This window comes from Nothoprocta perdicaria, unplaced genomic scaffold, assembly GCF_003342845.1.
Source record: "Nothoprocta perdicaria isolate Ctin4 unplaced genomic scaffold, notPer1 scaffold_1, whole genome shotgun sequence".
NCBI lineage: Eukaryota > Metazoa > Chordata > Aves > Tinamiformes > Tinamidae > Nothoprocta > Nothoprocta perdicaria.
Genome location: NW_020454093.1, coordinates 4,404,170 through 4,417,296, shown reverse-complemented (window position 1 = coordinate 4,417,296; position 13,127 = coordinate 4,404,170). Strand labels below are relative to the sequence as shown.

At 38.2% G+C, this 13,127-nt stretch overlaps 1 protein-coding gene across 1 annotated transcript in view; it reads left to right on the top strand.

The window, feature by feature from the left end:
• TBCA (tubulin folding cofactor A) overlaps positions 1 to 11,686 on the top strand; it is a 26,881-nt gene extending 15,195 nt beyond the window's left edge. The window contains exons 2-4 of the mRNA XM_026038509.1: positions 3,371 to 3,476; positions 9,544 to 9,630; positions 10,791 to 11,686. Coding sequence (XP_025894294.1) covers positions 3,371 to 3,476; positions 9,544 to 9,630; positions 10,791 to 10,871 — 274 coding nt within the window. The 3' untranslated portion in view covers positions 10,872 to 11,686. The remainder of the gene's footprint in view (positions 1 to 3,370; positions 3,477 to 9,543; positions 9,631 to 10,790) is intronic.
• The last annotated feature ends 1,441 nt before the right edge of the window (positions 11,687 to 13,127 follow it).

Here is a 13,127-nt window from a genome sequence, read left to right as displayed (position 1 = left end):
CTTTTCCTTTCTTTTCCTTTCTTTTCCTTTCTTTTCCTTTCTTTTCCTTTCTTTTCCTTTCTTTTCCTTTCTTTTCCTTTCTTTTCCTTTCTTTTTAAACCATGAGTGATTTGTGCATTTGAAGTGCAACAAGTTATCGTCTGGCTGTTTTCCAGGACTAGTGAGCTACTTTTTCTCTGGTCACTGCAAATTCACACCACCTACAAAGGCTCTATTTTAGTATATTAGAACTTTTTTGAAATGCCAGAATCTTGAGGAGAGGAAGAGAAGTGTCTTGCAGGTACTTTTGTGCAGACCTCTATTAAAATTATTAGGAAGAGGTGACTGAAGGATAATATCACTCCACTATACATTTCACTTTTTTTTTTTTTTTTTTTTTTAAAGAAGAAGGCAGCATAAGTCAACCACTAACTACTGCACTTAAGACTCCTTATCCTCCAAGCTGTTTGTTCTCTGCCAGAAATGTTCATGTTCCTCAGGAATGGACAATTAACCCCTATGCTTTTTTTTTTTTTTTTTTTTTTTTTTTTAAGGAAAGATAATGATTTAATATAGTCTCTTTCCCAGGTTTCATGTAATGTTTCCAGGATTTGTTAATATTCTCATGACCCTTTTGTGGAATGCCTCAAGTTCTGCCTTTAAAATAGACAATCAGCACAGAAAAAGGAAAGTAGGTAAATCAATGCATATATAATTCTTAGGAATCCAGCTCTGAAAAAGGTGGACACAGAAACCACTTAGCTAAGTCTGTTTCTGAAGTGGGCCAGAACGTGCCGTGCTTTCCCTTTTGATGGAAGTAGGCAAATCTGACTGGCGTTCAGTTTGCAAAGTTAGCATGCAGAGATGTGAATATGAAAATATAACGTGAAAATGGAAGTAATGACAAACATACGGTGGCTGTTATTCCAGCTAAAAATGCAAATAATCCCAAATGCAAGTTTTAGTGATGCAAGTCATCTTTTGTTTTAATAGCAGACACATTATAATAAGTGGATGCACATAAAAGCTGCTTTTAATTATACTGCCGCATACACACGCCCATGAGGGAATTTGCTGTCCTCATCAAAAAATCAGTTGTCTCTCTGGTTGATTAAAATTAACTTTTTTTGGAACCTAAAAATAGCAAAGCAAATAATACTGTGTGGAATTAAATCAAGCAACCTTGATCAAACAATTAACTCATTCCCTATTAAATCAATAATTGCTGAGGCTGATACTAGAGCTAGTTGCAGTACCTGAAATTACAGCCACTGATTTAGTGTCTTTATTAGTAGTAATTAGGCAGCTGTCTTTCCCTGGTAGTACTTTTCAAAGCTGATACTTGGCTGTCTTGTAGAAACTGCCCCAAAGTGCCCACACTGCAAACCATAAGGAACTGCAGCGTGAAGCTCTCTGGGCAGCACAATGTGGGATGTTGTACAAGCTCTACCAAAAGCAGGCAGGAGTACCTGAATATTCCAGTATTAGAACATACTCTAGCATTTTTTTTCCAAGTACTTCAGGTATTCTTGGGGTGCTCTATCTGCAGCTGTAGTTCACAAAAGGTCCCCATTGCCCCAGCGTTCTGAGCTGTCCATCCTCAGCAGCTCTCCTAGTGGAGTGCTTAACTGTGGCAAATTAGGAATTAATTTGCTCTGATGCGCTAACGTGACCATGAAGCTCTCTACAAGACCTTTATTTACTCTCTTTTCCTTTCTATAATATAGTCTTTGCTTCTTGCCTCTGGTTGCGTTCTTTTGACTGTTAAATTCTCCCACTTAAACAATTTTATCTAATATAGGCTAATCTGACGCTTGTTCTGGTTAGGGGAAAGATTTTCTTTGGTGCACACTCATGTTTGCATTCAAATCTCAGTGTTCCTTTTTCTCTTGAAAGCACCAGCCAGGAATTGCCTCATCCTTCTCCAGATCTAGAAGGATAATTCGAACGCAATCTGGCATTATATGATCTAGCATATAGGTATACGAATGTGGAATTATTATGCAAAAATCACTACAGAGCAGCTGTCTAGACTATCTTAATATTCCCTTCTGACCTTCAGGATTTTTTATGTTTATCAGTTGCTGTATTTGACAGAGCCTGTGGAAAAAAAAAATCCACTTTGCTTCTGAAACAGAAATTGCCTTGCATATTGAAGTCAGATAAAATCCTGCTCGTCTCCCCAGACTGAACCTCATTGTTGCTCTTAGCCACATTTTAAGACCTATAAATGTTCTTAGCTTGTGTATTTTTATAGGCATTCAGGATCTGCATTTCCTTAATAGCCTCAGCCATTACTTTCAAGGCAATTCTGTTTTTTCCCGTAGGACCAGAAATTTGTTGCTCATATTCTTAGCAGCTTGCTGTGTTCTCTATAGGAAATGCAGGAAAAGAAAACATAGAAAAAAAGAAAACCCCACATTAGTCTGAAAGGTACATTTGTTAGCAAAAAGCATCCTTCTTCCGAACATGGATCCATCATTAGGATTGAAATTCAGGTTTCTTTTCCTTTGAAAAAGAGATCATAAATAAAATTGCTATGAGGTAAATTACAGAAATGCTACTTTTGTCTCCAAAGCTACCATCAACACAAACACAGCGAGTACTGCAAGGACCCACAGGGCTATGAGGCGATCGTGTCATTTGGGAAAGTTTTAGTATTTTGTGCCAAAACTAGTATATGAGATATTGTACTTAATGGCATGACATGTAATTGCGATGAGCAAAAAAATGTTGGGATTATAGTCTGTGAGGCTGAAACTGCTATTTCTTTTCACTTGAAGGTGATGCCTCTTTTAAAAGTCACTGCTAAGAAGAATGTCACCCTATCATCTGTCTCCTGAGGGGCTGCACTTGGTGCCATTAGGGGCGTTATTCATCAGCTGCAAAACTTTCAAAACTTGGATGATACTGAGAAGCTCTGACATAAGCTTCTGTAAAAGCTGATAAAAGCAACGTTGCCTTTGCAGACATCTTAATATCTTAATACAGAACTTGTTTCAGCTTCCTATGAAGTGAATTTTGTTTTTGAGATACAAAGATAGCTTTCCTCTTCATTAGCTGTCATCCAGATCTACAAGGCAACTCCTTTTCTGTTTCCTTTATACATTTGAAATGAAGTACTAAGATACAGCTTTTTAGGATGCTCTACGTGGAACCTTGAAAATAGTAATATTATTATTGAAAATGTTGTTAAAAGAAGTATTGTAGATAATAGCTAAATGCAGCATTTCATAGATTCAAGTCTTTGAAGTGGTAAACAGCCTGTCTTTGAAAAAACATCTAATATCTTAGAGGGCTGCAGCTTTCAAATTTTCTGCTTTTGTTTTCAGTGGTGTAACCTTTTACCGTATCGGAGCCAAATTAACATGATCACTTGGTTTAATTGCAGGCTGGCAAAAGAAAAAGTCATGTATGAAAAAGAAGCAAAACAGCAAGAAGAAAAGATAGAAAAAATGAAAGCTGAAGCAAGTGATGATTATGGAATTAAGAAGCAGGTAAATTAAGCTTTTTTATTTTTGCTTTATTTTAATCATAGACATCCTTAAATGAGAGAATATCTTGTACCTCTTTCCAGACTCCTGGCATATGAACACTAGATTAAAAGTTCTGTTAAACTTCCTTTGCAGAAACCTTCCTTCTTTCAAAATGTTAAATTATATGGCAATTTGGCACTTGGTGATCGGATGGCTATCACTGCCATTGAGTAGGAGGCCGTCATGAGCACTATTCCTCAAAAATGCCAAGCACCTAAAAAGAACTGTTCTAGATAAATCAGGTTAATTAAGTGGTTAAGCAGGAATGTTACCCTGAAATGTGATGTGTTTGGGAAAAAACATGGGCAGAGAGGGCAGTGGGTAGGTTAACTCGTAGCAGCTGATGGAGTTGTTGGGGTCACTCGCTAGAAGTGCACTTGCTGCAGCTTCATGTGCTCCAAAGGTTCCTTCAGAATCACAGTTACAGTTACTATAGTTGGAATTTTTCCTGCCAGGTTGCCCACAAAGGTCAGTGGGTGGTTGCAGGCAGTTGGTCCATGTCCTTTTGGAAGGAGAGGGAATGTCAAGTTTCCTTGTCCCTGAAAGAAGGGAGGTTGGGGAGGTTTGTTTATTTTCTTCGTAGAAGTTTTGCATGACTCAGTGGTTTTTTTTGTTTCTCCCAAGCAAATTTGTTAACTTTTAACCATGTTTCTCCCCATGAGCATTTTCCAGATAAACTCACTTAAATCTTCACAGAAACAGTGAATTAGAACAGTGGAAAATTAGGTTTAAGAACCTGAAAATAAAAACAAAAACAAGTTAGGAAGAAACCTTTTAGAAGAAGCTACAATATATTCCTGGGTAAATTCAGTTGTCAACCAATGTGTACAAGGCCTGCATTGTTTTCATTATGACATGGGAAAGAAACACAAAGTAGAATCTGCAGAAAGCATTATATTTATAGACCTGAGCTGTTTCTGCCCAACTACTGCCTGACTCCAAGAGGCTGCAGAAATTGCAGTCTTTGAAGATGTGCAGATGCTCACCGGAGCTAATGAATTCAATCCCCATTTTTAGTGTCCTCCAGTCACCTGGCTATTTGACTGCACATTTTCCTCACTGAAATGCAAAGCCTCATCCAAGTCAGGAGCAGCAGAGTATTTTCAGAAAGAAGAAGCTCTTGCCACTCTTAAATGACAGTCCCAGTTCATTCAGAAGTTGCCTGAATTCATTTTGAAAGCAATTAATACCTCTAATGACATCTTCATTTTTTGTTCTTTTAGCACACTTTACACTCTGAAAGGTGTAAATATGTTAAGTTGTGCTGAACTTGGAGGCTCAGAAAGAAGGGATGCACTTGTCACAGGATCAAATCATTTACACTAAAGAAAATTACATAGTAGCAGGAGAGTTTGCTCTAAAGCAGGTTAACAGTTAATATTTCAAAATGTTCTTCAGGAAAATTATCTGTAGATACACACTTTAAGAATTGCTTTTAATTAGTAACTCCTTATCCAAAAAACTGTACTTATTGTTTATGTTTCTCTGTTTTTAAAATAGCTTAGCTCTCAGGGCTGCTATGCGTGTATATAAGGCTCTTTTATCAAGGATCAAAATTTCTAGCATTACTGTATGGGGAAAACCTTCCTTTTTTCATCATTTATAATTTATTTAAAAAGAAAAGCAAAAGCTCTTAGCATTTAGTTTTCCTTACAAAATGTAGATGGGAGATATAGAACCTCAAGGAAAGCTTTTACTAGAGATTTATTAGCAATCACATTGGCGGAAAAGCATAAACAAAGAGCAGTGTTTGAAATATACCATAAAAGAAAAACTTTCATAATCATATCTCAAAATCACACTATCTTGAATCAAAAGGCTATTGAGAAAGAAAGATTATTAAGTATTGCAAATTTTCAACGTTTTATATTCATTTTTGTAAATTCTGAACATGATTTCTTCAGAAACTCACCAAAACCGGTAACTGGTTCCACCAAGTAAGGCAGCCATACTGCAGTGTAGCTTTATTTAGTAATGAAGCTTTATTTTCTACAAAGTTCTAACGTTTCTCAATATATAAAAAATTTACACAGGGTTTTCTGATACTTTATCTGCAACAAAAACCTTTTCACTCTAGCCACCCAGGAGTGCAGACTAACAGGAGGAATTTTCCTAATGCGAGTGTGGGAAGAGTGTCAGGTACCTAGTCCTCGGTTCCTCTCAGTGGGGCTGTGCAGTTTCTCTTACCTATCAGTGCCTTGACTCATTTTTTTCTTTTTTTTTTTTTAATAGTTATCCTAGAATTCTAAATTACTTCTCCCAAATGAAGCAAACATCTATTGAACTGAACATAGAATTTAATACCTGCATGCTATAGAGTAAACACAGTCTTGCTAATAGTGCTTTTCTTCAAGTATTAGCAGAAAAAAAACCCATTTTTTCTCTTACTTTGAGTAGGAGGTAGAAAGGTAGATTATTTCCTGAGAAAGTTAAAACAGAGATACACGTGGAAGTCATTTATGTTGTTTGGGGAAAATCAGTGTGGAAGATAAGAGCAAGCTACATGTCTCACTGCGGAGTACTCAAGCCTGCTCAGCAGCTTTTTCATTTTGATGGTCTGTTTAGGCAATGGAGAAGTTCTCCAGTTACCTCAAGTGGGCTTTTCAGTTTTTACTTCTTGGCACCCTACACCCTACCAGTTTGACCATAAAGATTTGGGTCTTCTTATAAATCAATTACAAGAAGATCAGGCGAAACATCTAGTTTCATTGCAGTGTGATTGTGCTCATAGCCCCTTGTATGTTCCCTAAGAATGGGTGACCTCTGCTTAATAAACTGACCTCTGTAGCTCTAGCTGTTCAGGTAAATGAAAATACTAACAAGGAGTCTGATGTTTCACTTACTTATTTGGATAGTGTCCTTAAGTAGTACAAATTTATATCTTTAAAAGTTCAGTAACCAGTGGGATGAGAGAAAGTTCATTTCTTTTGTAACTGGGTTCTCCTCTCCTCTACAGGAAGACAGGGAAAAAAAGGGTTTCCACCCTTTCTGAAGCTGATCAAGCTTTGTTGCTCCTACTATATGTGTCAGTTAGGCTGAAGGAAGTTGCTTCCTGCTGCAGAATACTTAGTACTGGTGCTCTTAACCACTAGTATTTATTTCTATTCTAAGCATATCCTTACAGTATCAAAAACTTGATGTTTTAATGTAATGTAAGTGCTTGGATAATCCTGAATTAGAGATTCTTCCCTCCTTTGAGCACTCCTGTCTGCCCTGCTAAGTTGAACTACTGACTTGAACTTTCTTACCGTGGGACCTGCTAAAGTCCAAGTTGTTTAGACCTTGGACGTTGCGTCCTCAGGTGTTCGTCACCAAGTTGTCTTTGGCCTTTGGGCTTATTTTGAATGTGCAATTTTTTAATTTTTCTTTTCAATGGTGCACTTCCACTTAATGAATGATCTGTAGTTTGTAACTGGCATTTCTGTTCAGTGTTATGTGTCAATGCAATCTGAAATTTGTGGGAAACACATAAAAGATAAGGTATTAAGATACGAGTTCTTGGCATTTGATTCAATGGAAGAAAAATACACATTGAGTTTTGTAGATAGGCTATATACACACCAGCAATCAAATACAAACAGACTGCGTTCTTTTGAAAGGTGACAGGCTTCTTAGTAGAAATCCTTCAATACAGAAAGAGAATTGACTAGAAATTCAGCTTTCTGAAGAGATTTCTTATACTGGCTTTTCAATACCTAAGAAAGAATTGGGATGTCATCCTCAGAGTAGTCACAATAGCTCTTCTGAGGGTGCACTTATTGACAACAAAACCAATTTGCTTGTCTTTGCATATATTTTTGTGCTTTGCTGTTTTTTTCTTTTAACACTCTATTTAGATGCACTTCAGTTATTCCAGTTTTTAATACTTTTATTTGGTGCTGTAATTCACGGTAACCTTGTAGATATTTGTGGTTCTTCCCAAACTGAGATCATTCTCACATAGTAACTTCCGCTAAGACCTGCTTTCAAGTTAAACTCACTAACTTTTAGCCAGAAAGTTCTGGACTTCTTGACTAGTAGGGCTGCTGTTTAATTGTCATGGAGTTTGGAAAGGAAAGGCTTTTTATAATTTCAGTCTTAAAGTCTATCTAACTGTTCAAGCTTTGGGCTTTGCTTTATTATATAGATTTGTAGCAGTAAATGGGTCTACCTAGGATTATTTTGTTAAAGAAGATCATTGGGAAGTTACTGGAATCTGAGGAGCGAATTCAGTTTAGTACTGCCTGGTTCTCCAGCCACTTCTGTTCTACAACTCTTTGCACCTACTGGATATAGAGGCTCTAAGAGTTATATTTCTCCTGTCTATTTATTTTTAATTTAGTATTGCAGAACAAGCATAGATCTATGTCAAATTCTGATTCAAACTGTGTGGTATGGGCAGTTTTACGTTCTTTTCTTCCAGAAGCCAGGACTCCAGCTTGCAGATTCCAGGTTATCCTTCCCTTCCCAGATAGCTCCTTGATGGGATATATAAAATGAGTTACTGCTTTCCACATCATCCCCCAGCCCACAGTGCCCAGCAGGTTAGCAGTAGCAGCTCAGGGCGGTCAGAATTGGATTCTCAGCCCTGGAGGAATTCTTTACAGAACAAACTAGCAGCCCACAAAGCAGCAGGCATCATCTTGAATGGTTTGTGGCAACTATATTCCATAGAAGTATTCTATAGAAGCTTTATTCATTCATTGCTCACAGTGTAATATGGAGAGTGATTAATTTATTTTTAATACACCCTAATACTGATGCTTAAAGAAAAGTCATAATGCTGTCAAGAACTGCAGTTTGGGGATGCTTAACTTAGTGGTGGTGGTAACATTTGCCATCTCTCTCTCGCTTCATTGAAGTATTTATCTAAGGCTGGTTGAAATGAAGTTAGAAACAAAAAAGGAAAATTCTTTCAAAAGTGGCTTGTACTAAGGATTTGAGCAGTGACACGTAAATGCATGATGAGAATGTTTTAATACAAAAGGACTCTATGCATAAATAAATTCTTAGTCATAGCTCGTCTTCCCTCAAGAGACTAGTGTTCCCTTTGGTGCTCCCAGACCCTCCAGCTTGAACACTGAAAGGAACAGGCAACACAGCCATGACATTTAAAGTCAAAGGCTTCTGTTGCACATTATCCTGAATGCAGAAGAGTTTTAGCACTTTAATATCTAACTGATTTTCATTTCTACATAGATTTAACATTACTGAACAACTCTGCACACCTTTTCTTTTCAGTGGATGGATTTGAGGTCCAGAAATGTTCCATGAAATAAGTATTCCCTCGTATAAATCTGAAGTTGTTTTCTGAAGGTGGAGGCAGGATGTTCAGATTCAGTGGGGTGCCAGTTTAGTAATTTTGTTCAAAGTGCATGGTGAGAATAATCTTTCTCCTAAAATGAAGCACAAGGATAAGTAATAACTTTTTATGCATGATAAGCATCAAAAATATGAGCCTGCTGGTCTTTGCTTTTCATTTTTCTTTACCTTTGGCTTTCAGTCAGAGCCTCCTGCAGTGTGCACACAATGTGATCAATAACTCAATAACTTTTTTCATGCAGTAATTATCTCTATGTGGTATTATCTGAACACTGTTTTTCTTTATTACTCAAAAGATGCAGGAGATATTTATATAACCAGCTGATCCCATTTTGGATGAAGCTGCTTCATGACAGCAGGAGAAAGTTTGTCCTAAATAGCATTTTTTAACAAATGTTATATGGAAACCTTGCCAGGTAGTACTGCTACTTTCTAAGGGGGGAAAAAATATTCTAAATACTTCTTTTTCTCCACTTAATAAATTGTATTTAATGAAACACAAAGGAAATGAAAGTGTCTGGTAAAATCTTTATTAACATGTATTATAAGAATTGTAAGCAATTATGCAAAGTCATTACATTTTAATAAAAAAGCCAATAAAAAGAAAATATGCAACTGTCTTGAAGTTCCTAGATGATGCCTGAGTTTTCAGAGTAAGAGCTCCTTTTGAAAAGTAAAACTACTCTCTGGACTATGTTTCCCTTTCATTGGCTTCCACTCTTGGCAGATCGAGATTTTGCAAGAATCACGCATGATGATCCCAGACTGCCAGCGCAGACTAGAACTTGCACACGCAGCTCTCACCCAACTATTAGTAAGTACCACCCCAAAGCTGCTGCTCAGAGACTGCCACCTCACACAATGCAGCACGTCCTTTCTCTGCTGAAGCTCTACAAACATGTTTAGCCTGCAGCACAATTTAAGTGTAATAAATTTAAATTTCCCTGTTTTTTTTTTTTTTAAAAAAGGTAAATTATTTACAGGTTCCAAGACTGGCATCCTATAACATGCCAGTATTCCATTTTGTGTAAGTGTCTATGCAAACTTGGTCTGCAGGAGGCAAGAAGGGTGTGTGTTACGAGGCTAGAAATGGTATTACAATTCCCTTTATGGAATGTATTCCTAACATGCACTTAAGCACTGAGCTCACTGTGTTCTGTGCTACATTCAGGTAAAATAGTTTACCTGCTTACCTCTCCTTTAGTGGGAGTATATATAATATGCTTCTAGTGACCTGAAATATTCAAAATCCTTAGCTAAACTTTTCCTTCGCTATGGGCAAATGAAACAAACAACCAAACAACAGCTGGAGTCCTTACTGCATAGTGCCTATGTGACTTATTAGAGAGGTGGGCATTAGTGCTCCATTGGTAAAATATAAATTATTCGCAGGAATAAAAAGCATCTTGTACAAATAGTTTCAAGGTAAGTAAAATAAGCATTTGGAGATTATCATGCTCACTTTAAAAGCTAATTTTTCACCAAGAATTCTGTTATAGCTGTAAATGTTACCGTGGAGCTCATACTATACACTGCAAGCTAAGCCCGGGACTCCTGACTGTTAAAATGTAACAGTGATCGGTTAGGACTCTCTTTTCAAAGGAATGTCACCTCAAAGTGACGTGCCCCAAGTGCCTTCCCAAAGAGATGTTTAGTAGTGCCAGGATTGGCATTTACTTTAAAGAAGTATGTTTAAAAAAGCTTAAGATTTTTTCCTACTTGTACTCTTGTTCCAAGTTCTGTTGGCATTGGTTCCAATGCTGATGTACTTGGGTTTAAGTATTTATTTAATAGATAAAAGCACACATAGGTCTACTGGCACATGACTGCCATTATACTTCAAACCTGTGCTTTGAATCATGTAGAACTAATGTTCTCAATTTTGATGTAACCTTTTTGCTTCATGGTTTCCTTCTTATATTTAGTCACATGTCAGTTATTATTGAAGTACTCAAAGGCTCTTTTTAATTCCAGGAAAATGAAAAAGAATTGGAAGAAGCTGAAGAGTATAAAGAAGCACGTTCCATACTGGAGTCAGTGAAGCTGGAAGCTTAGAAGTTTTTCAGTACTCTCTTTATATGCATTAGCACTGGGTCCATTCCACACTTCTGGTTGACCACAGCTCTCTCAATATTGTTGACTTGCTAAGGTTCCCTTTATGCAAATAACTTAGCCTTTCTTGAACTCCCAAATGCACTGAATAAAGGATGTTCTGAAACATCTGTGTGTTCCCTATTCAGGCAAAATAGAAATATTGCCAGTTCACCTGAGTTACAGAAAGAATATCAAAAAGCGTATTTAATAGTGTGAAAGTTAATTAAAAACTTTACTCTGGACAATTCACACTAAGAAACAGAGTACAGTTCAAGCATCTGGCTGTGTAAGAAATATAACAAGTCAATAAATGCTTTACAAGCATCTTATATTGGAAATATTTTCAAGCTATTACCTTAATCTGTATTGAAACAGTGGATGGACTAAATGACCCTAAGTCACTTATATTTCCCTGTGTCACTATTTACCTGCAATTATATCAAAGTATTACTCCTAGTTTCCTTTTGAACACAAGGCAGAAATAAGAGCCAGTTCCAAACCTTTCTTAATTTGCCTGGAACTGATTTGTAGAACCCAGTTCACATTATTATCATTAATCAAGACTGAGTTGCTTTTCTCAAGAAATAGAAATAAAAATTAGCAGCTGCCTAGTATGTTGTCAGCTGGATTTACTGGTAGAAGCTCTGAGTGAACCTTTCTCCTGAAAGCCCAGTTGCTCAGCTGGGTCTAAGCGGGACTTCTTTTTGAGCAAAGCTTAAAACCTGGAAGGGGAGAGAGAACTAATGGGTGTGGGGACAATATTTAATCTGCCTGGAGGACCGCTAAAACATTATGTACAGAACCAATGGCTCTTCCAGGATGACTTCCCTAATTTTTATAGTTTTTTGGCATGTTCTTTAAGGGCAACAAAGCACAGTGTACCTTTTGTGTGGTGCTATATGAAATAGTCTAATAAAAATTTTTGTTAATGTGCCTGGGTTCAGATAAACTGCAGTTTCACCTACTTCTATGTGCCTTAAGGATCTACCTGCTCTGCCCCCAGTGATAAACATTTGTACTGATGAAAGTCACTGTGCAGTACTGTGGTGTGTCTTCAGACCCATCTTATTTCAGGTAAGACACAAACAATGTAGATAGCAGCATTACAGCAGTCGAACATAATAACCACTGGCTGCTACTCCCTTGAAAAAGTTGGCGATGTCAGTCCAGGACAGGCTCTTGCTGTCAAAACTGGGCAAAAATGCAAGAAGAGAGGAATCTTAATTAAAACCATCTTGTTCTGCTGCCAGGTGTTCATCGAGAGTAAGAAGTCCTCACTCCTCTTAGGCATTGCCCTGACCAGCTTTCAACAGCGCAGGATTTGGGGCTGACCGCAGACTGATGGGTTTGTGACCTATCCTAGACAGTGCCGAGAAGCAGAGGCGAGTGTGACAAGCCCAGGTTTCACAGCAGTGTGTGGCACCATCCTGGCAGCCTGTGTCCAGGACACTTTTGCCCCGCTCACAGGTGAGCAGCTCCTGAGGAGAGAGCCTGTCATTTCTACGTACTGCAGCCAGCTCTTTCTGCAGCCCTCCACCAGACACAGCGGCTGAGGGGCCAGGCAGCCCGGCCTTGGCCGCCAGCTGCAGCCTGCGCAGCGGGGATCCTGCTTGCAACTGCTTGAGGTTAGTGAGGGGAGCCTGCAGCGGGGCAGACAGGGAGCTGAAGAGGGGCATTGGCGGGGAGGGACGATAAAACCGAGTTACAAACAAACAACTTCTGAAGAAATAATACACGCTCCTGAAAAGCAAACCCCCAGGAAAGATGAGAAACAGCTGCTGATTTCCACAGGAAATGCAGGTCAGCATTGGCATCCGCGGTGTGATAGGTTCTAGGGTAGGATATTTCATCCTGTCTGTGGCTGACAGGACCCGAACCACGTTTGCCTGTTTATTTTTTTCCTAGCTATTTTCTAGCTAACACACACAGTGAAGTAACAGAAGAGCTAAACCCAACATTTTAGAAGGCAGTTTTCAATAGAAGGCTTCTCAAGATTCCTCTTGTGCAGTTGAGGTTCCCGTCCTCTGGCTTTAGAGGATGCTCTGATCTATATAGATCTACTGGCAATCCAAGCAAGAGCCACACAAACCTGGTACATTCACCCAGCACAGGTATTTTTCAAGTCTTCAGTTCCATTGCATTTCCATTGGAAACAGAAAGCAGCTTCAAAACTCTTCTGTTTGCCCTCTAATTTAAACTCCTTCCTTCACTTGAGAA